The 21,650-nt window shown below is 45.9% G+C and overlaps 1 protein-coding gene across 1 annotated transcript; it reads left to right on the top strand.

The window, feature by feature from the left end:
- Positions 1-10,678: 10,678 nt before the first annotated feature.
- Areg (amphiregulin) lies at positions 10,679-18,696 on the top strand. The gene is made up of 5 exons (XM_048364238.1): positions 10,679-10,901; positions 13,888-14,089; positions 14,855-15,010; positions 16,960-17,059; positions 18,455-18,696. The coding sequence occupies exons 1-4, from the start codon at positions 10,760-10,762 to the stop codon at positions 17,051-17,053; spliced, it is 594 nt and encodes a 197-aa protein (XP_048220195.1). The 5' UTR covers positions 10,679-10,759; the 3' UTR covers positions 17,054-17,059; positions 18,455-18,696.
- Positions 18,697-21,650: the final 2,954 nt, after the last annotated feature.

The raw sequence follows: 21,650 nt of genomic DNA, 5'->3' as shown, positions 1-21,650 counted from the left end.
AAACCCAGAGGAGGACGCAGTCCTGAGGGGTGGCTGTCATCTGCTTACTCATTTATCTTCCCCACTTCCCTTCATTTACGTATGTGTGAACACTTTGTTCATTGTGACAGGCTCGGTAAACAAAATACTTGCATTTGTATAACAAGAATCATCTTCGTTCACTGTACTTCTTTGTTTAAGTTTGGAGAAGCCACGGTTGTGTGTGGGGAGCACTAGACACACACTGTTCCCGGCCTAGTACCTGAGTGCAGGGCCGTCACTAAATCGCTACTGTGGATCCAGTGTTCTCAAAGCAGCCCTCACAATGCCCCTTGTTCTGCCCATCCATCCAGTAAGCATACTAAGAAAAATAGTTTTGAGTAACCTGTCCATGGTCGCATACTTTACATTGAAACCTGTTCGGATTCTAAGCCCAGCGGACTCTGCTCACGCCACGATGCTCCAAGGACACGGCTGCAAGGGAAGGAATGCCATCGTCCTTAGCTGCTCCTCTCTCCTTACTGCCTAGTACATATCATACTGCATTTGGATGTGACCGCTTGTGACAACAGCAACCTGGCTTGATACAGGAGGGGAAAGTAGGCCATTTACTTCTGCTTCCTTTTGCACATTTTTATCTACGATCTTGCTTTATGCTATCAGCTTCAATGAGAGGAGGAGAAGATAGAGAGGAAGAGAAAGGAAATGGAAAAGGAGGAAGGGAAAGAACAAAAAGGAACGGAAGAAGGAAGGAAGGAAGGAAGGAAGGAAGGAAGGAAGGAAGGAAGGAAGGAAGGAAGGAAGGAAGGAAGAAAGGAAAGAAGTGAGGGAGGAAGGAAGGAAGGAAGGAAGGAAGGAAAGAAGGGAGGGAGGGAGGGAGGGAGGGAGGGAGGGAGGAAGGAAGGAAGGAAGGAAGGAAGGAAGGAAGGAAGGAAGGAAGGAAGGAAGGAAAAAAGGAAGGAAGGAGAAAGGAACAAAAGAAGGAAGGAAACAGGCTGGCTCTGGACTTCAGGGTTTTGATAGATGTCTCTGTGTGTGTGTGTGTGTGTGTGTGACTGTGTGTCTGTGTGTGTGTCTGTGTCTGTGTGTATGTGACTCTGAGTGTGTCTGTGTTTTACTTTTTATGGTCTAATTAACATAGCTATCCCTATCGCGTCTCCTACTATAGAAAAGAAGCTAAGCAGAAAGCCCCCTTTCTCACTATCTGTACTTTGAATTTCCCTCTTGTTACGAAAGTTCTTCTTCTTCAAAGCTACAGCCTCTGTGCTGCTCTTGTTGGTCTTGGGGAAACAATCGTCAGCAGTGGTGATATTTGCAATTACTGTAACTTCTGTAGAAAAGGGGTATGGAGTGTGGAGACAAGCTAGGGAAAGAGAAGATGGTAAAAGTGGATTTTAAACAGACACTTGCAGTGTGCCGGTCGAGTAGCTCTGCTGCTGAGCTTGGCCATCAAGAAGAAAGTGCACCGGGCTCCCTGCTCCTTCACCTGCCTAGGCTCCCCGGCTATGACGTTTGTCCAAACCCCAAAGGAAGTGACTGGCTCCCCTGACCCCTCTTCAGAACAGCCCCTTTCCTGCTCCACTTTGGGGGCTAGTTACAGTTCTAGCCAATCTGGGGGAATTTCTAAGAGTCCTGAGCCGGCTGTGTTGTTTCAACATAAGCCGTGTTTGTCATCTGCCCTCTCTGACCAAGCCTCCCTGAGTATGCTAGCCACAGGCTTATATAGTTCCAGTAATTGAATTTTCTCTTTTTCTCTCCACTCGAGACCCTGTTCTTGCTCTTCCTAGTCCCAGCTGGACTCCTCCCATTGGAGTCCCAGTCTCCATTTGAAAAGTTTTGGCAGAGCTAACATACCCATGTAACCTACCTAAGCCATGGGTACAGTTTTTTGTTTAATCAGGAAGTTCCAATCCTCTTCAGGACTTCCTTCATTTTCTGACAAGACCAGACACTTTGAGTCTTTTTCTATCAAAGATTCATTTTGTCTATTATTGAACCCATATAACATATACAACCCATAACAGTTACATCGTTGTGTCTGGTTACTTACACAGTATAATGCTTTTGAGCCATGCCATTCAGTGCATATGTCCTTCTTCTTTACTAATATTTCACTCAACAAAGATAGGATTTCATGCAAATTTGAGTTGCTTCTAGGTTGGCACAATTATTAATAACATTGTTATGGATAGCCTTCTCCATGCTCTTTATAAAATACACAGGAGTGGAATTGCTGATTCATAAAAAAATACATATATCATGTATAGTTACTTGTATATATATGTAATATAAATGAAATAATATATGGTGTGTACACACATATATGTATATATAACTTAATGTATATAACATGTATATATATAAAACTTAATATATAATACATACATAAACTTTATTTAAGTAAAACTCCTAAAGAACTTTCCAAAGTGGTAGAGTGGTACAACAAAATGCTCTGGGAACAAAACAGGAAAATAAAAATGTTAATAAAAATGTATGAATGCTCACAATTAGCCAAGCACAGTATTTTACTGTAATCTTCACAATAATCTATTCAGCCATGAAACAGTGCTGTTTTTCAGGCAACTAAACTGAGGTGATCATGGGTTAAGCAGTTTCTCAAAGTCAAACCAACACTTCTCAATGGCAGGTAGAATAGGAACTATTTGAATCCAAGCTATCTCAGTTCAGATGTTAGGCCCTTATTCTTTTTTTTTTAAAGGGTTTTTTTTAACTGTATTTTTTTGTGTTTTCTTTTTTGGTACTGGGGATCGAACCCAGGATGTTGCACTTGCTAGGCAAGCGCTTTGCCATTGAGCTACATCCCAGCCCTAGGCCCTTATTCTTTATTTGATAATGCTCATATTATTAAGTACTACTGAGTATTTCAGTAAGTATTTCATTATTCTATATTTTATTACCTCATATTGTTTTAGATAAATGTATGCATTTTAGAAAAGATCTCAGGCTCTTCTAATTTAGATTCTCCCTATCAAGAATTAAAATATCTTTTTCTTTATTCATAATCATCTTTGCCAACAGTTTACCCAACACTTCCTCTCTAATAACATCAAAGAATTTCAAGAGTTAGCAGATACCATAGAGGTTGTAGGATGCCATTCCCATATTAAGGCTGGTAAACTTTTAAACTGTTAAGTAAATATTCCACTTGTGGGCTTGATAACTTTTCTACCTCAAACACGCTTTCACATTATGATGAAAGTTCTGACTTTAAAGAATTGGATACTCCAGTACAAGGCCACTTCCAGGCAACAGGATGGGGAAAGAAACCAGTCTTCAGAGTACATAATGAGTCCCCAAGTTATCAAGAGCTGGTCGTAATCAACTAAGAATAGCATGTAACTCACTTCCAGGTCGTTGGTGGTAGCTCTATAGTGCTGACAACAGAGAAAATAAACAGTCAACAAAATGGCATGACTCAGACATGTTTGCAGAAGCCAGCTCAGGCTCTCTCTTTGAATCTTCACAGAGTAGCTCCTTGGGTCGAGCTCCTGTTGGAGTCACAAAAAGTACTGTGGTGAAAAAGCATTGCAAAATATGTACGAGAAAACGAGAACTGCAACGTATAGTGGTTTAGATACCAACTGTTAGAGGAAAATGATTGCATCTCATTAGAAATCTCTCTCAAATGATTTACTAACAGGTAATAATCGGTTACAATAAAACTGGAGCCTGGATGCCCAAGTGGGCTTTCTCCTTTATCAATGCTTTTAATTATTCAAAATGAACATCACTACAACATTTCCATTCATATACAAAACATACTTTGATCATAAATATGATCAACATGACCCTTTTCACTCATACGGGTCCCTTTCTTTCTAATAAGTCATTTCTAGTTCATGTGTTTTGTTTTGTTTTAAGGAAGACAAGGTGACACTTGCCTTTCTGAGTCTAATTTATTTTACTTAGCATATGATCTCTAGTTCCATTGATTATCTTACAAGTAATGTGACCCCCTCTTCTTCATGGCTAAAGAGTGTGCTGCTGTGTCTGTAAGCCCCAGTCTCTTTATCCATGGATCCAGTGATAGACATATATGCTGATTCCAGAGCTTGCTGTTGTGAGTACTGCCACAATGAAGTATTCTTTAAAACACTTTTTGTTTGAATTATTTCTTCATATGAATATGATTTGTGTATAGATGTTTGATTATAAGAGTGGAAAAAAGTCCATAATGCCTTTTTCATTTAAAAATCCATCAGATAGTTCTCATTCTGCATTTTGTGTTTCACTGGCTGCGTGAAGCCTTTTGTAATCAGTACACCTAGGTTTCATTTAAAATAATTAACAATTAGCAAATTTTAAATGTACTCATACCTGAAAGTGCTAACATTAGTAATTCGTACTAGACTGGAATAGAGGTCCCCGGCTCAATCCTCAGCACTAAAGGAAAATGTGGATTTTTCATCTGGCAGTGCTTTGGGAACTGAGAAAGTCTTCTTTCCTTTACGCTCTGCCCTTGATCTCATTGACTAGAGCAAAGGCTCCCATGGAAGGACACACTGCCCCTTTCATTTATGATATGCTCTTCTTATGCCCAAGGTCCCCAGGTCTTCTCATGCGATACAAACTTACTCCTTCATGCGTCAACCCTTTTCATGTCGCGCTGCCTGAGAATCCTCTCTTCAGTTGGCTCTGGGGGAAATCCTTGTTTGATTCCTTGTAAAGAATTGGACAACGTTACATCAGACACTTCCAATCCCAACCTCCAGGTGCCCTGCATTGTGCAATTTACAAACAGTACCACGCACGGAGAACTCTTGACTGCAGGAAGGGCGCTATGCAGTCTCCAAAATGACTCATCTAATCGAACTGTTCTTGGGAGGAAACAATCTTTCTCCAAACATCAGGGCACCGATGATGTCAGCTGGAGGAGAGCCACAAATTGCCGGGGCTTCACTCTCTGTGTACGTGGCCCACGACAAAGAAAAGATGTCACGAAAGAGGAGGATGTGTTGTTGTAAGGATGAGACATCTAGTCTGTCTTAAGAATTAGATCTATTTCATTGTACCTCGTAAGGGGGCCAATGGTGGCTCAACTAGCTGGTAGTTAGAACTCTGCCAGTGGCCATTCCCTAGCTCTTAACTAGCTGTATGCCTCAGCAAATGTTTCTCTTTGCAAGAAACACTAGCATCCTTCTTTTCCTCACAGCTACTAAATTTATGTACAAGGTCACTCAATTAATCCTCATCTAATTTGTATCTATTTCTGCGGTAGAAACTGCAAAAAAGAATCATCTTACTAATTATTACAGCCCTGTGGCTACTACAGGGCCTGAGATGTAACTGGTGCTGAATAAAGCAATGGGAAATGATTTGCAGCCCCAGAAGTCCAGAATAAGTATTTTGCGATGGGCAATGAATGGTAAAGCTGACTTTCAGAGGTGACATAATCATATATACATATATATATGTATACACACACGATGGGAGGTACAAATCCAGAACACTATTTATATTTATTACTGCTATATGTATACAAGAATCAATCTAGCCTCCACTGTCTTAGGTAGCTAGAAACCTAGAAAAGGCAAATTTTAATAGGAAAGGCCTAACAGCATTAGGTAAAGAAAGATGGATATAATCACCTCAGTAATGTCAGTTATCAGCTTCCTTGTGTCACCGATAACTCCTAGAAATGTGTATAGAGCCAACTTTTTCTTTCCTAAATCCCCTTCTGTTATATCTACCCTTCTTTAAAAAAAAAAAAAAGTTATGAAACAATGTTTTAAAGGCCTAGGAGCAGTTTGGGTCTTTTTGCTCTAATTTATTTTTCATAAAGTCAGAGGTCAACTTATTCCTAGACTTTTGTCCTGTTATGTCAATAGTGTCAATAGTTTGTCACAACTATTCATTTCTATCTTTAAAAAAACGCGATGCGCTACGCTAGCTGTGCCACGTAGAAATTAAATACATGGGCTGTGGTCAACATTACCTGCGTTTGGATTCTTCTTCCCTGGAGAAAAAATAGATTTCTAAATAAAGCTAATGTATTAACTAATAATAGAAGGAAATGTTATGCATACATTGAAGAGTTCCTTAATAGTGGCGTAGCAATGGGCCACAATCGTGATATAAAGCCCAAACGTATTTGTAAACTCTGAAGAACAGTATTATGAGCACATGCATTGCAACGTGTTTTTGGTCTGTAGCACACCTTTAAGCAAAAGAAAACATGAGGGTTTTTTTTCCCTATACATTTTCAATAGGCCATCAGTAGCAGCCCCTAGCATGAAGGGTTGGTGAGGGCTTCCCTTAACCTCAGAGCAGCTGAGGAAACACCCTGTCAGTGTATCAGAAGGAAGCAGAGTTGCTATTTGAATTTGTTGAAACTGTGCCTTTGTCTTGGGCTCACACGCAAACTACAGGCTGCACTTCTAAAGCTTTGATTTCTGACTCGTACCCAGATTCCAGGATGCCACCACACATAAATGGCCGCCTCACTGTGATGCATTATGACGAGAGCACCCGAGACACGCCCTAAGCTTCCCTACATGCCAGTCTTCCTTTGAAGTAGGTATCAAGTCTGTGGCGTGACAGTACTGCGGGACTGCTTCCCTCGCTGTGGGAGCCACTCAGCTCTTCAGGCGTCCAGGAAGCTTCCGCGGCCCGAGCTAGCATTTACGGAACACTCGCGCGAGCTCGGGTCTGTGCCACTTGCTCCCATAGCTTATCTCCTGGGACACATGTCACTCGGGCATTTTTATTCCTCCTTCAGAACAGTGTCGGAGGTAGTAACCTGGCGTGCGGCTAAATGTGTGTAACAGAAATCTGAGATTGCTTTTAAGGCTCCTTCTAATGATTACGTTCTTGGTTCCCCATGTGTGAATTTCTATGCTGCCAAATGTAAATTATCTCCTCCGGAATTGACCATTGGAACACTAAGCAATTTCTCTCAGTTCTGAGCAATTGTTAATAGCGCGCTTTCACGTCGAAGAGAAAGTAAAATACTTCTGATAAATATACACAACCTACATGTATGTCCATAAAAAGTGAAACAGAAGGCGATGTCCGTAATAAAAAAGTTTGAGTTCGCCACAACAGAAACACTTTACCAAACATTGTCACATTGTACCAGTTGTACCAGTAATTACTGGCCAACTAAGAAGAGGAGAGCTAGAAGAAAAAATCAAAACCTGTACGCGGCCGGCAGCCTAGGTCAGCTGCCTGGCCCTGGATAAAATCTCCATCACCTTTGACAACCTATGGGCCAGACCCTGAATTATTCCGCCAAGGAGAGATGACAGTGCGGGCCCCTCCCTCACCCCGGACGGGCAGGGCCTCATGGCTTTGGGGCTTTGTTCCCGTGTGTCTCACACCTTGAATCACTTGCTCTTTCCACGCCAGCCACAAAAAGATACACAAGACACTCTCAGCAAATACTTACAGAAGAGGTGGACTGGGGGCTACTTTACCGCTTCCCACCAAGTGTCTAGCATGATCTAGCCGACTCACAGTGATCATACCCTGAAAAGATAAGCTTCTCAGAAGCACCGAGAAGAGCACTGGAGCCAACGTTCTTAAAAGGGCCGTTTGGCTGGCACAGATCAGGAAAAGAGATGTCCATCTCCAGGTCAAAGAAGCAGAATAGTACAACTTTTTCTGACTTCTTTAAATCAAGAAAACTCCACTTGGGACTCTGCCACTGCCTTAAAAGAAGTCAAGTTTCGCCGAGGCAATGGTGAGAGCGAGGTCAACCCCAGAAATGGGAGGGAGACGCTTAAAAATCCTGGCCGATGGAGCTCCAGTTGCGCGGTGCTCATAAGAAATCCTGGCAATCCACAGCCGTGGGTGGGGAAGGAACCTGAACTTAGCCAGAAGCCCACCCCACCCTCCCCGAGGCCGCCCTTCCTCGGGAGGCCCCCTCCCCTCCCCTCCCCTCCCCTCTCTTCTCCTCTCCTCGGTTAAGGAACTGTGATTATTGGTTCTCTTTCACCACCGCTTCAGCTTCAGGTGAGGCTGTACCCGTGGCTCCTGCCTATAATCCAGGCCAGCCAGGAAGCTGGGCAGGAGAGTCGGTCCCTGGGATTCTTATCTCCAGCTAACCACACGCACGCACGCACACACACACACACACACACACACACACACACACACACACACCCCACACGGGTGTGCAGTTGTGGCTGCCAGATTTGGAGAAAAAAAAAGGGACAGCACCCAGGCCCGGAGTTCAAACCCCAGTACTGGCAACAGAGAAAGAGAGGGGGTAGGGGGACACAGAGGCAAGAGAGAGAGGGAGAGAGGGAGAGGGAGAGAGAGAGGAGAGAGGGAGAGGGAGAGAGAGAGGAGAGAGGGAGAGAGGGGGGGAGAGAGAGGAGAGAGGGAGGGAAAGAGAGAGGGAAAGAGAGAGACCAAGAGAATAAGTGGCAGACACAGAGACAGAGACACGGAAAGACAGAGGCTAAATGGCACAGGTGGAACATGGCGCAGTCCCCCTAGCGCTGAACGTCCTTCCCGTCGTTGGACGGGGCGCTCCTGGGCCCCCGTGGGTTGTAAGGCTAAGATCAACCACCGCCATCCCCACCCCCGTCCCCGGGGTGAGCGCGGTGCCCGCGGACCCCGAGATGCTCAGGTGCGGGCCGGGGCTGTCAGCGGCGCCCGCCCAGCACGGCCGGCCTCCCGGCGGGACGCGGCTTCCATGCCCGCCCCGCGCCCAGGGCCCCGGGTTTCCATCCCCCTCCCCGCGCCCGGGACCCCCGAGTCTCCATCCCCTCCCCGCGCCCTGGGGCGCACGCGGGGGACCCCGAGTCTCCACCCCCTCCCCTCGCCCGCGCTCGGGCCCCGGGTCTCCACCCCCTCCCCTCGCCCGGGGCGCACGCGGCGCGGCGGGGGCCGGGCTCGGGCCGGAGGGCGGGCGGCGGGTGGGGCGGGCTCGGCCGCCGCCCCCGCCCCGGGCCGGCCCGCCTGTCGTCACGGCGGTGACGGGCGCCCGCCCTCCCGCCCGCCCGCCCGGCCGGGGTATAAAGCGGCAGGTGCGCCCGCGCCGGGGACCGTGCGCGCCCCTCGCCGCTGCTCCACCGCCAGCCCGATCCGCAGGCCGGCCCCGGGCGCCGCCGCCTGCACTCCCGGGCCGGGCGGGCCGCGCTCCCCGCCGGCGCCGCCGCTCCCCCCCCCCCTGCCCGCCCCCCGCGGCCGCGCCCCGGCCTCGCGCCCCGGCGCCGCCCTCCAGCCGCTCCCGCCGGGCCGCCGCCGCCGCCGCCCGGGACCAATGCGGAGCTCGCTGCCGCCGCCGGCGCCCGTGCTGCTGTGGCTCCTGCTCCACGGCTCAGGTGGGGACCCCGGGGGCGCGGGGGGGGGCGGGGGGGCGCGGGGGGGGCGGGGGGGCGCGGGGGGGGGGGGGGGGCGGGGCGGGGGGCGGCGCCGGCCAGAGCTGCCCCGGCCCGCCCCGAAGCCCAGGTGACCCCCGCCCGCGCTGCGGGGCTCCGGGGGCCCCCGGCGCCGGCCAGAGCGAGGTGACCCCCAGGGAGCCCGAGGTGACCCCCAGGGAGCCCGAGTTGGGGTGACCCTCTGGGGAGCCCGAGGTGATCCCCCTGGGGAGCCCGAGTTGGGGTGACCCTCTGGGGAGCCCGAGGTGATCCCCCTGGGGAGCCCGAGGTGACCCTCTGGGGAGCCCGAGGTGACCCCCCTGGGGAGCCCGAGATGACCCCCTGGGGAGCCCGAGTTGGGGTGACCCCTGGGATGCCCCAGGTGACCCCCTCAGGTGACCCCCTAGCAGCCCCGCAGTCCCCACCAGCCCCGGAACTCTGTACTTCTAGTCCGGCTGATGGAGACCTTGGGGGGTGGGGGGGGGAGCATTTGATCCTGGCCTTACACACACACACACACACACACACACAGACACGCATGCACACGCACCACACTGAGCACAGGATGAGGGAGGAGAATTGATTTCCACCCGTCTCCATTCTCCGGTCCCCATCCCGTCCCCTCTGCCGGCGACCGCATCTGCCCTTCTCCCCGGGTCCAGGGCCATCCCGAGGTGCGCAAAGCCACCCCGTTGCTCTCTGATGGGGCGACCCCTCTCCCTGGTAAATCCAGAGAAAGCAGGGACTCGAAACTGGGGAGCCTCAAGCCAGTGCTCCACTTCCACCGTGGTGGAAGCTAATCGAAGATTCCTGAAGCACTGGCCGCTCTCAGCCACCGTGCACGTGGCTCGTCCATGAGCTTCTCAAGACACGCACACACACGCGCACACACACACACGCACACACGCGCACACGCGCACACGCGCACATGGTGAGAATCCGGTCACCGGTGGCACTGGCTAACGCAAGGCTAATTTGAACGTGGAGTGATGGCGATACTTAGACGTGACCAGGTGAAGGATGATGTTGGGTTCATTTGGCTGGTCTGGGGGGTAAGGAGTTTTATTTATTTATTTTTTTCATGTGGAAACTAAGATAGACTATCTGGGGAAAAAAAAGAAAAGAAAAGAAGAAAAGTTGGGGACAAGCGTCTGCCACTGGAACGGCAGAGCTCCTTGGCAGCGTGCACAGTTGCTTTCCTCCGTGCCTCGGGCACCCCCCGACAGCCCCGCTCAGGGAGCGCGCGGATGGGGACATGCCCACTCGCCGCTCACACTTAGCCGATGGTTGGGGACAGGGCCACCCACCCACCCCGGCTCACCGCCCTTGGCTCTTCCTTCTCTGCAGCCCATTATGCCGCCGCCCTGGACCTCAATGAGACCTCCTCCTCCGGGAAAGGGGGGCTGCTTTTCCACGGTGCTGGCGGACTCGAGGTCTCCTCCAGAAGGGCCATGTCCTCACACAGGGAGGTTCCTCCTGTGAGTGAAAAGCCTTCCAGCGGCGACCCGGCCTCGGGGAGCGACTATGACTACGCAGAAGAGTATGACAGCGAGCCACAGATATCCGGCTATATCGTGGATGACTCAGTGCGAGGTGAGTGCGCCGCAGGGGGAAAGCGGAGTCCGCGTGAGGAGGGTTCGTGGGAAAGCTGCTGCTGGTGGATGTGTCTCGTGGTTCCTCTGCCTGCCTGTCTCTCACACGCCGCATTTTCTGAAGAGCTCCCATTCCGCAGGAGTTGGTCCCCTTTTGTAGCTGTAAAAGCTTGTGCTTAAGAAGGCCCTGCTTCCCAAAGTAGCCCACGGGCAGCCAGCGGCTGAGCCAGGCTGAAACCTCCAGCCTGTGGATTTCAGATCCGGGGTTCAGGCTGAAACCTCCAGTGTGTGGATTTCAGATCCGCGGTTCTTTCCCACTGTGCACACGCCCTCCTCCGTCCTGGCTGCACAGGTAGACAGTAACTCCTCTCTGCTCCGTGTTTAGCTTAGCACTTTCTCCTCCTCTCCAAACCACCCTTCCCCAAACAACTGCGTTTTGACACAAAGAAGGAAATAGAAAGAAATAATGAGGCAGGACCCGACTGAACTTTGGCCTTCAATTGCCAAGTCTTGAGAGACTGGAGATTGGAGATAATACTAATCATGCCTTCTAGAAATGTTTTGTTTTTAAACATACTATAGATATTTTGCATTGCCAACAGCTTGATTTTTACACCCCCCCCCCCTCATTTGTCCTGGTACTTTGGGGTTTCTTTTACTTTTGCTGTTACTTATCTGAAAAAAAGAAAAGACATTTTGCTTAAATAAGAGATCCAAAGAAATAGAATGCCATTTTTCTTCTATTGCTTTGGAGTTTGAAGGAAGAAGACATTTATAAATCAGATCTAACTATCCAAACTGAACAGGCACCAGAGAGAGGCAGGGCAGGATGGTCTCAGTGTTCTTTAAGGCCTCTTCTTTCCTGACTAGTTTCACTGGCTTCCAAAGCTGGCGGCAAAAGAGCAATTGTGGCAAGGGGCAATGACTGTGGTCAAGTGGAAGGCAGAAAAAACGAATGAACAGTGCATTCCGTGGCTTCTTGGCCTGGTATTTGTGTTGGTGCAAGGGTCTGTTTGTAATTCCTATATTCAGAGGATGGACGAGATTAGCCCATCAAGATGACTAGCATCTCATCTCCCCAAGATACTTCAACTGATGTAATCCTAGTGACTCAGGAGGCTGCGACCTAAGGATTGCAGTTCAAAGCCAGCCCTGGCAGAAAAGTCCGTGAGACTCTTATCTCCAAGTAAATGGCAGGCAGATCTCTAGCCTTGAGCCAAAACTGCTCAGGAATAGCACCCAAGCCCTGACTTCAAGACCCAGGACACACACACACACACACACACACACACACACACACACACACACACAGATGTTTTAAAGTTAACAATTGCAAAGGCCAATCAGTTACCAGTGGGGCAAATGGCTAATGCTCAGCGTTGCAATGCATTATAAAACAGAATGAGACTACCTGTTGAACTTAAAACGTATGTGTTTTTTAAGTAGTTGTACAGAGGTTTCAGTTTAGTGAGTCAGATTATGAGCGCAAATCGTCTTTATCAGTGCACCAATGTCTCACTCCTTTCTTCATCCGACCTCATCTTCCTCAATCCTGGCTGAATTCCTAAACCAGGCTGTTCCACTAAATACCTGTGGATATCAGATCTGCCACGCTTTGTGGAGGAGAGTGACTACTGTTTCCTTCTGAGATTTGTAGTCTATCTAACGGAGGACCGCAGTGTTCATTTTAAAACGTTTCTCTTAGAGCACTTATTCTACATTGATTTTTTATTCACCAAAGAAAGTTCAATGTAAAACTCCTAGGGCCACCTATCCCACATGACTCCTAACTTGGCATCTGCTGTAGCCTGTCTAACTATTCATAATATTTGTTAGTCATTTCCTTAGTCACAGATGTTCTATCTTTGATACCCTTGTTGACTTTCACTGTTTTTCAGTTTAATGGGTGTCATATTATCTTTATGGCTAATGATTTTTTTTTCACTCTCCTCGTTGGGTTCTCTGTTTGCTAAATATGTGAATATATAAACCTATAAAGAGACTGGTGCCCAGCACTAAAGGGGGACTTCCCCATTTTTAGCATGTGAGCAAACCTGACAAAGTTTTGTAGATTTGACCATTTACGGTAAAACTCTAAGACATGGAACTTAACTATTGGTGAATTATTTTCAACTAGACTGCAGCAAAGAGCCCCATGGAAGATATCATTTATATATGACTTATTGTAACCAAGGACTGAAAAAAATTGCATATTAATTTTTTTGCATCCTCAGGCACTACCAAACAAGACCAGTATGGATAAATAAAACCAACAAATATACCCCAAATTCCATTTTAACTGATGGCATTCCCTTATCTAAGAGAATAGGCCGTTCGTTTAGTGGCAACGCAATAAGTTTTGACATGCCAGCACTTTCATTTTCTAGCTGATTTTTCTGGTGCAGGTTATTTATCTTCACTGAATTTCACTTTCATATTTTATAGATAATAATGCCACAATTTAGGTTAGGCTCACTTCTAAAAGCTTAGAATGCGTTAGGAATTCACTGGGAGCCAATACCTCTCGCTTATAATCCGAGCTACTTGGTACGCTCTCATCTGAAGATCATGATTTGAAGGGGCCCCAGCAGACAGATCTGAGTGATTCTTATTTCCAGTTAACCAGAAAGGTTCTGGAAATAAAGGTGTGGCTACAATGGTATAGCACACCAAAAAGAAAAAAAAAAGGAATTATTAGAAATAGTTAATAGACTTTCATAGACATGAAACTACTCCTAGCAACAATGGTAATTATAGAAGTCATTTCAAAATATGAGCATAAACTAATAAAATAATGAAGTGGTTCAGCTACAGCCTGGATATGCTCTACAGGTAAGTTGATTGGGCATGTTTCATTAAGTAATGAGACAAACAGTGTTAATCCCATGAGCTCTGGCTCTTACGATTTCTTTGTCTCGTGTATATAAAGGATATTTAAGATGAAGAAAGACTATTGACAATAAGTCTTATTCCATTTTTTTCCCCAGTTGAACAGGTCGTTAAACCCAAGAGAAACAAGACAGAGAGTGAAAAGACTTCAGATAAACCCAAAAGAAAGAAAAAAGGAGGCAAAAATGGAAAAAACAGAAGAAACAAAAAGAAGAAAAATCCATGTGACGCAGAATTTAAAAATTTCTGCATTCATGGTGAATGCAAATACATAGAGAACCTGAACGCAGTAACATGCAAGTAAGCGTTGAGAAATTTCACAGAACTCTCATATTTCCTCGGCCATGTCTGAAACCCCCTACCTTCAATGTGAACGCCAAGGGCTGGCGTACATTTCATTAAAGGATCGTGTAGTATATATTCAGTCTTCATGGGCCAAGAGTGGGTAGGTACTTATGTGACCAGCTAAAATAGAACCATTTAAAGATAGAGAAACCACGCTTAGCTTGAAGGTTGTAAAAAACAAGCCAAACTGGAAAATGGGCTCTGCCCTCTGGTGTAAACCATCATTTCCTGTACATACATATGCACAATATCTGTGTACATACATACGTCAATGATTGCGTTTTGGTTTTAAAGTATGCATATTTTAAAGGCCCCTTTTCCTGAAAAGGATCTTAGGGTTGCTTTCACACGATTTTCCATGTTCTAGCCCTCCGCCCCCCCCTTCTGCCCCACCTCCCTCCCTAAAAAGCCACTCACACAGTAAATGGTAGTAGAATCCACTGACTGACCAACAGGTCATTGAACTCCTCAGCTGGTCATAAACCAAGCACCAAGAATGACAAGGTGTGTCTTCCTGGACTCTCACACCCAAACTAATCTCAACTCGTTCTTACACTAGTAGATCTTTAACCAGAATGCCTTCTATGTCTCGGGATTCTGAAATACAGACGCCTGACATACCTTGTGGTTAAAGCGTTGGAGTGAACTGAGTCGAGCAGCACCTTGGAGTCCAGCGACTGTGTTCAGCAACTGAGATGTTTACCTGTGGGTTGTTTGCAGGTGCCATCATGATTACTTTGGCGAGCGGTGTGGCGAGAAGTCCATGAAGACTCAGAGTATCGTTGACGATGATTTGTCGAAAATCGCCCTGGCCGCCGTAGCCGCCTTCCTCTCTGCCGTGAGCTTTACCGCCATTGCTGTTGTAGTTACAGTCCAGTGAGTATGGCACGTCTTCCTTCCCAGGGAAAGAATGGAGACTTGTCTTTCAGTTCTCCTAGTTCGGGCTAAGGCGGTATTTCAGATGCACTCTTGTGCTCTTGTGGTGGTGCCGCGTGGTCTTTGAAGAGCCACCGAGTCAACATTTACATTGCTCTGGCTACCACCGAAATTTAGTACCCAAAACCCTGCTTAGGAAGTCGATTCTTAAAGTTTAAATATTGATGATTTATGGGTGATTTTTATTGAGTGTCCTGTTTCCACCCATTGTTATGGCTGAATCTCAGAAAGGACGGGTACCTTCTGTGTGCATTTTAACCTTCCAGCAGCTGCCCGGAAGTTACGTTTTTCTTCGTAATAGGCTCATGTATCAAAGACACCAAAAAAAAAAAAAAATCACAAGACCTTAAGATGAGCAGGCCTCTGCTCATGTCATAATGCAGAAATTAGAGTTAGTAGTTTCTTCGCATGGCTCTAATTTAGCGACATTTTATGCTTATACTGTTAGCATCAAATACCATAGCGTGGGAACTTATTAAAAAAAATCAAAGCATTTCCTCTGTAATGGCATGGCGTAGGAAGCCAAGACAGCTCTGTGATTGTTCACCCCTGTAGTGTCTTTCCCGTGCTCCCAACAACACAGCACGTTTCACGTCATGAACAAAGAATGCAAGAACTAGATTGTTGAGGGTGGCAGGCACCACGGCCATCAAAATGGCATTGTCTGTCAAGTAGCAGTTACTGAGCACAGGAAGTCGGGGGAGGACGTGAATGGCTCTGGAGTGGCTCTTGTGCTACTAGAGCTTGGGAAGAGTCGTGGGATCGTTATTCTAATTTTAGGTCTTGGTAAATTATTTTAACAACTGGATTGTGTACATAATCTGCCACTACTGCCCATCAGGAAATGAAGGGCTATCTCCTGCCATCGTAGCCTATTATGACATCACATTCGGATTAGCAGGTGATAGAGCGACACATCAAAGCTGTTTTCTCAGGCACCAAAAGCTTGATATTCCGTTGGAATTAGTTTTGCTTGCTCTGGCATTTCGTCTGATCTTCTGGTAGGTCAAGCCAGGCATGCAAATGGGCTTAGGACCTCAGAACAAACGTGAGTATTTAACATTAAGAGACAGAAGCACACTCCAGGGAAGGAAGATGTTTTATAATTTAAAACTTCTAACTGTTCAACTTTGAGATGGTTAATCCTTTGGAAAAACATGGGATTTCTGTCAAGTCAGAACTCTTTAGAGAAATGGCTTTTCTCCCCTTTGCCCCCAAGTTCTTCTTATTTTTGAAACAAAACACGAAGTGTAAGCCACATTATTTTTCGCAAGCAAAGAAAATTGTTTTCCTAGATATCACAAGGAAGAAATCTTAGTGGTAATGTTTTGTAGAATAACAAGAGGCCTAAAACTGGAATTGCTTTTACAACACCAAAAGATTATTGTAAACTTTTTCACTTGAAAAGTAGAAAGCTGCAATAAATAAACCTGGAAAAGAAAGTTCGAATTTAGAAACAAAGCATAATTTAGAAGCTGGTTTTTAAACGTTCTAATCATTTAAATTCATTTTTGTAAGTACAAAGCACTTCTAATGTATAACTGTTTGCCATTTTCTTCTTCTTCATTTGTCCATGGAAGCTGTGCTAAATTCTGTAGAGAAAAGAAAAAAAGATATAGTGATATGTCCCATGCCTTCTGAAATTTTACATCTTAAGTACATGTTTAAATCTCAGTGTTCTGGTAATGTGTTAGTACAATGCTCCCTGGACAAAGAGAGAACACTGGAAATAGTTTATAGTTGGGTTTAGGTCTTGGTTTAGTATAAAGTAGGATGTGCTTAGTTGGCTCTAGGAACTCATGGAAAGAATTCCACATACTTGTGAAACTCTTCAGCACCGTATCAGTGAATAAAGCTTTAGTAACGATAGGCTATCCTGTCCTCTTAAGGCTTCGGAAACGATACGCCAGGGAATATGAAGGGGAAGCAGAAGAACGGAAGAAACTTCGACAGGAAAATGGAAATTCACAAGCACTAGCATGAATGACGGTAATTCAGGTATGACTTTTTAAAAGATACCTTAGATTATATCCCATCATCTTGAAAGGTACACTGTTACCTCAAGAAAAATGGGGAATGTGTTATTATGACACTGACCTGATTAAAGAGTTATTTAGGGAATGAAATTGAGTTTAATATTGAGAACGGGCTGTGAATCATTCAGTTTTGGAAGGGAAACAGAGATAGCAGTCCTGTCCTCAAGGAATTTCATGTTTAGTAGGAAATATTGTAAGTGATCAGAATACTAGAGGAAGTAAGGAGCCAATAGATTCTAATTCATGGATAACGAAAGTAAAGACCAAATGAGGAAAACGTGCCCAGTAAGAAAGAATAAAAGAAGCAAGTCAGCGAAGGGCACATTTCCTCAGTTCCTCAGAAGAGATGGCAGTGACCCGCAACACGTCCGTGTTCTGCTTGGGGGGATGGAGAAGCTTGCTTAACGCATTCTGTGTTACCCTAAGTCTACTGAATGACAACTTCTGTTTTTAATGAACACTCCAGATTTTTCTCACGTCTGTCTTCAGCACTGGTACTTGAAGATAGTTATGGGTTAAGCCTATTATTACAGAATTAATCTCATAGCTTCCCGAAATGGATAATTCTTCATATCAAGCTTTATTTATTTATTTTGCCAGTCCTGGGGCTTGGACTCAGGGCCTGAGCACTGTCCCTGGCTTCTTTTTGCTCAAGGCTAGCACTCTGCCACTTGAGCCACAGCGCCACTTCCAGCTTTTTCTGTGTATGCGGTGCTGAGGAATCGAACCCAGGGCTTCATGCATGCTAGGCAAGCAACCACTAAGCCATATTCCCAGCCCCACAAGCTATATTTATATACTGTGCTGTTTTGTTTTGTTTTGTTTTTAAAGTAATGGCTTATTGGTGAAGCTCATGCCATCCAGGAAGGGCAGAATTTTAGTTATTTAATATCACTGAGATTTTCCAGCGTAGGCCCCAGAATCATTTCAGCAAAGGCTTATGCTCTGCTAGCATGTACTGGATACCTATTAATGGGTGGCTACTATTATTATGCTTGGGCACCAATTATCTGAGATTAACTGTATATCTTAACACATCAAACCACTTCAACTTTGTTTATAGTTAGAGCCACTGTGTATATTTGGCTGCTGTTGCTTTATTAAGCAGAATTTCACACAAAGGCTGTAAGTATTTGTGATTTTTCTACCTAAGACTCAGTACCACGTAGAAGAAGTGAAAGAGAGATTCAAGCCACAGTGAAACCTCTCCTTGGAAAAACATCTTCCCCTTTTCCTAAGACCTCTTAGGGAAAAAAGTAACAAAGGTTTGGGTGCTTGGGTTTTGTTTAGACCCTTCTTGGAGCTGTGCTGGAACTGAGCTAACCCCTGACATTTTGTTTCCTCGCAGGCTATCCAGACGGAGTCAGGTCTACGCCGCCACCACCAAAGAGCCGTCCATCAGTGCGTTCAAGAAAAGCGCCTTCTCACGTCCTCACGGTGTCAAACTTCGATTGTCACTTTTATGCTGAGTCGTATTTGTGTACATAAAGAGACACGTGGAAATGGAAAGTATTTTTTCAATTTGTAAATAATTTATTTAATATTTAATGGAAGTGTTATTTATTTTATAGCTCATTAAACTTTTTTTAATCAAACAGACTGAGAATTTGAATATCAATGTTGGTAACCCCAGGATAGTTTTCTGCTAACACTTGGTTATTTGGAAAGGATCTCTGCCTCCGCGCGTTTTGACTGAAATTGCGTTTTAAAAACATTCCTTAGGAAGCACTCTGTTTTTGTTGGTTTGCTGAGACAAGGTCTCACTTTGGGCCCTTGGTTGGCCTTGAACTTGTGGTCTTCCTCAGCCTCATGAATGTGGGGATTATGGGCATGCCGCACCATGCCCATCTTTAGAAAAGGCTCTAAACTGGAAAATATAGTAACAAACACCTCTCACAAACAATAAGAACTCCACACTAGCCTTCCTTATTCCAGTCGAGCTGGTTATAAAAAGCACGTAGTTTCGAGACGAGGTGCGAGCTCTGTTACTGAGGCCCCGTAACACTGTGATCACCACCGATATCCTAGATCACCGTGCTGCTTCAGCATCACGGCCCTGGGACACTGAGAGAACTGGAAGGCGTTGACGTTTGAGATTCTCCACAGGACAGCCTGCAGACCTGCAACCGCGCCTTCCCTCCCTTGGCTACTGCTGGTATTTCACAGTGGGTATTCATTTGGTGGATATTCTTTCAAAAACATTAATACCGACTGGGTGACTGATCACGTAAGCTGACTCTAAAACAACACGAACTTTATAATGCCCAGGAGAAGATCTTGACGAAACTTATTAAGGCAAAATACCAGCAGTCACTCCACAGAATTTCATAAGGAAAGGTGCCCTCGGGACCAGCACTTTATCTCCCGGGCATTCCACTCACCAGATCCCCTCGGTGATCATCGGGTCACCGCACCGACCCCCCCTGGACGAAGGACGGGCACCAGCGCGCCCAGGTTCCTCCCGGGAAGAATCGCGTTCATTTCTATTTCAAATGAGTCTGCACATGCGTCCTGTAAACAGCCCATGCTGAGAGTCTTTGATTTAGCTCCGTTTGAACATCTTTGGAATACAATATCCTCATCCTATTCACTCCATTTTTTTGTATAGAGCTGGGGATAAAGGACAGAAAAATCCCTTGAAGAAATTCACCACCTATTAGCAAGAGGGTGCCTCTTGTAGGTGCAGCTCCCGAGCAGCTAGCTTAAGGTGTGAAGGTCAGTTCCTGCGGCCCGGGAACTTGCCCTGCCCAGGCTAGAGGACTCGGGGATCCCCTCCGGAGTGAGGACCCCTGAGAACCATCAGTGAAGTAATGTAGTGTTCTTGAATTCTTGAACAAAAGTGCTAGAGTCTTTAAGGAATCTGGGGTGGTAAGGACAGAGTCCTAAGACCTTTAACGTACACTCGAGCATTGGAGATTGGAGATGGGCACTAGAGGCAGACACCTGAGTAGATCTGCATTCCAGACAAGTCGTTAGCCTGCCATGCTGTGAAGAGGTTTAGGTCAGGTGACTGGCTTAGAAGCAGCTAAAAGACTCCAAGAAAAAAATGAAATACCTGAAAAAAATGAATACCTGAAAAAAATGAATACCTGAAACTGGAAAAACGAGACAACATAAAATTGAAATGATTTCTGCAGATTAGAAACACAACCCATGATGTTTTATTGTGAAAGTACAACTGAGAATAATGAGATAGGAAATAATAAATGACCCCAGGTTGACCCTTAAGGTCCTGGCTAAATGGCTGATGACATCACGATTTGCGATAGAGAATCCTTTGCAACCGCTTATTAAATGCTTTATGAGAGAGGTATAACATTTCCTTTATCCTAAACTGAAGAATGACCTTCTCTCTTTGGGGAAGTTATCTCTGCTAGTTTGTAACAGACATAGGAAGAACTAAGTACTAGCTCCCTCGGTGAGTCCATTGAACCAACGGCGGTCCTCACCTCACGCGTGTCCTCACCTCACGCGTGAGGTCTGCTCCCGTGCCGAGTTCAGCCAGGGATCTGTTGAGTGTGAAGTGCCGGATGCACACAAGAAACGATACAGTAAGTCCGAAGCTCAAAGAGAGGAAGAAGCCATTATAGATTCAGAATTAGCCCAGCCTACTTGGTAATGAAGCTGCCCGCGTGCCTGAGACCGTCAAGGGAAGCTGTAATAAGGAGCGTGGAGAATGTCTGTCCAGGGGCCACTCAACAGCTGGAGCCTTCCACGCCCGCCCGCCCGCCCGTGGGAAGAAGGCTGCAGGCACTTGCTTGAGGAGGCTCCCACTTACTTGGATAGCCCTCAAATCACAGTTTACGAGGTAATTACAGTTTACCAGAAGGAGAAAAGGAAAGCTACCTTTATCATAGTAACACACGTTTATGGAACACTTGGATAGCCTATGGACGCGTCCAAGTGCTTTATAGAGAGAAACGGAAGCATTTCCTTAGAAGGCAATGCATTTCATAAGTGAAGCGATGGCCCGAGAGACGAAATACCGTCTCCAGAGTCGCACAGCTACTCAATCCCAGCATTTGTTATCTGACGACAGAGTTGCTCCTCTTCAACTGTTCTCTCCTCTACTCCTTACAGGTGTTTGTTGGGTTTAGAGGGTTCATTTTGCTTACCAATTTAACACAGTCTTAACTGCTACTTCTTTATAAGGTATTAAATGGATTAGTTTATATCTTGAAACCCAAATAAGATGATATTTTTAAATATGTATGTGTTACCTACACAAAATTTCCCAGTGTATTTATCCTTACTTTATCCTCTCTCAAAATATGACAGATCTGTAATTTAAGATGTGAACTCAGTGAGTGATAGAGATGGAGACATGTCAGCCAGATAAACATTAGAGGTATACAGTGAGGCTAGATACTGCTCTTTAACCAACAGAGTAACTGTTGGTTACAGCATGACTTTCGCGGCTTCAACGTCTAAGTCCCAAGACAGCCAAGATGGGGACTCCATGGCAGAGGTAGCCCTTTCCCCATGCCAGCTGCTGTTCAATTAATTAAATAGCCTCTAAATATGTGTGTTTTGCTCCAGAGAAA

The sequence above is a fragment of the Perognathus longimembris genome, chromosome 16 (genome assembly GCF_023159225.1).
Source record: "Perognathus longimembris pacificus isolate PPM17 chromosome 16, ASM2315922v1, whole genome shotgun sequence".
In the NCBI taxonomy this organism is placed as follows: Eukaryota; Metazoa; Chordata; class Mammalia; order Rodentia; family Heteromyidae; genus Perognathus; species Perognathus longimembris.
Note: the sequence above shows the minus strand (reverse complement) of the source record. Positions and strands in the feature narration are given on the sequence as shown.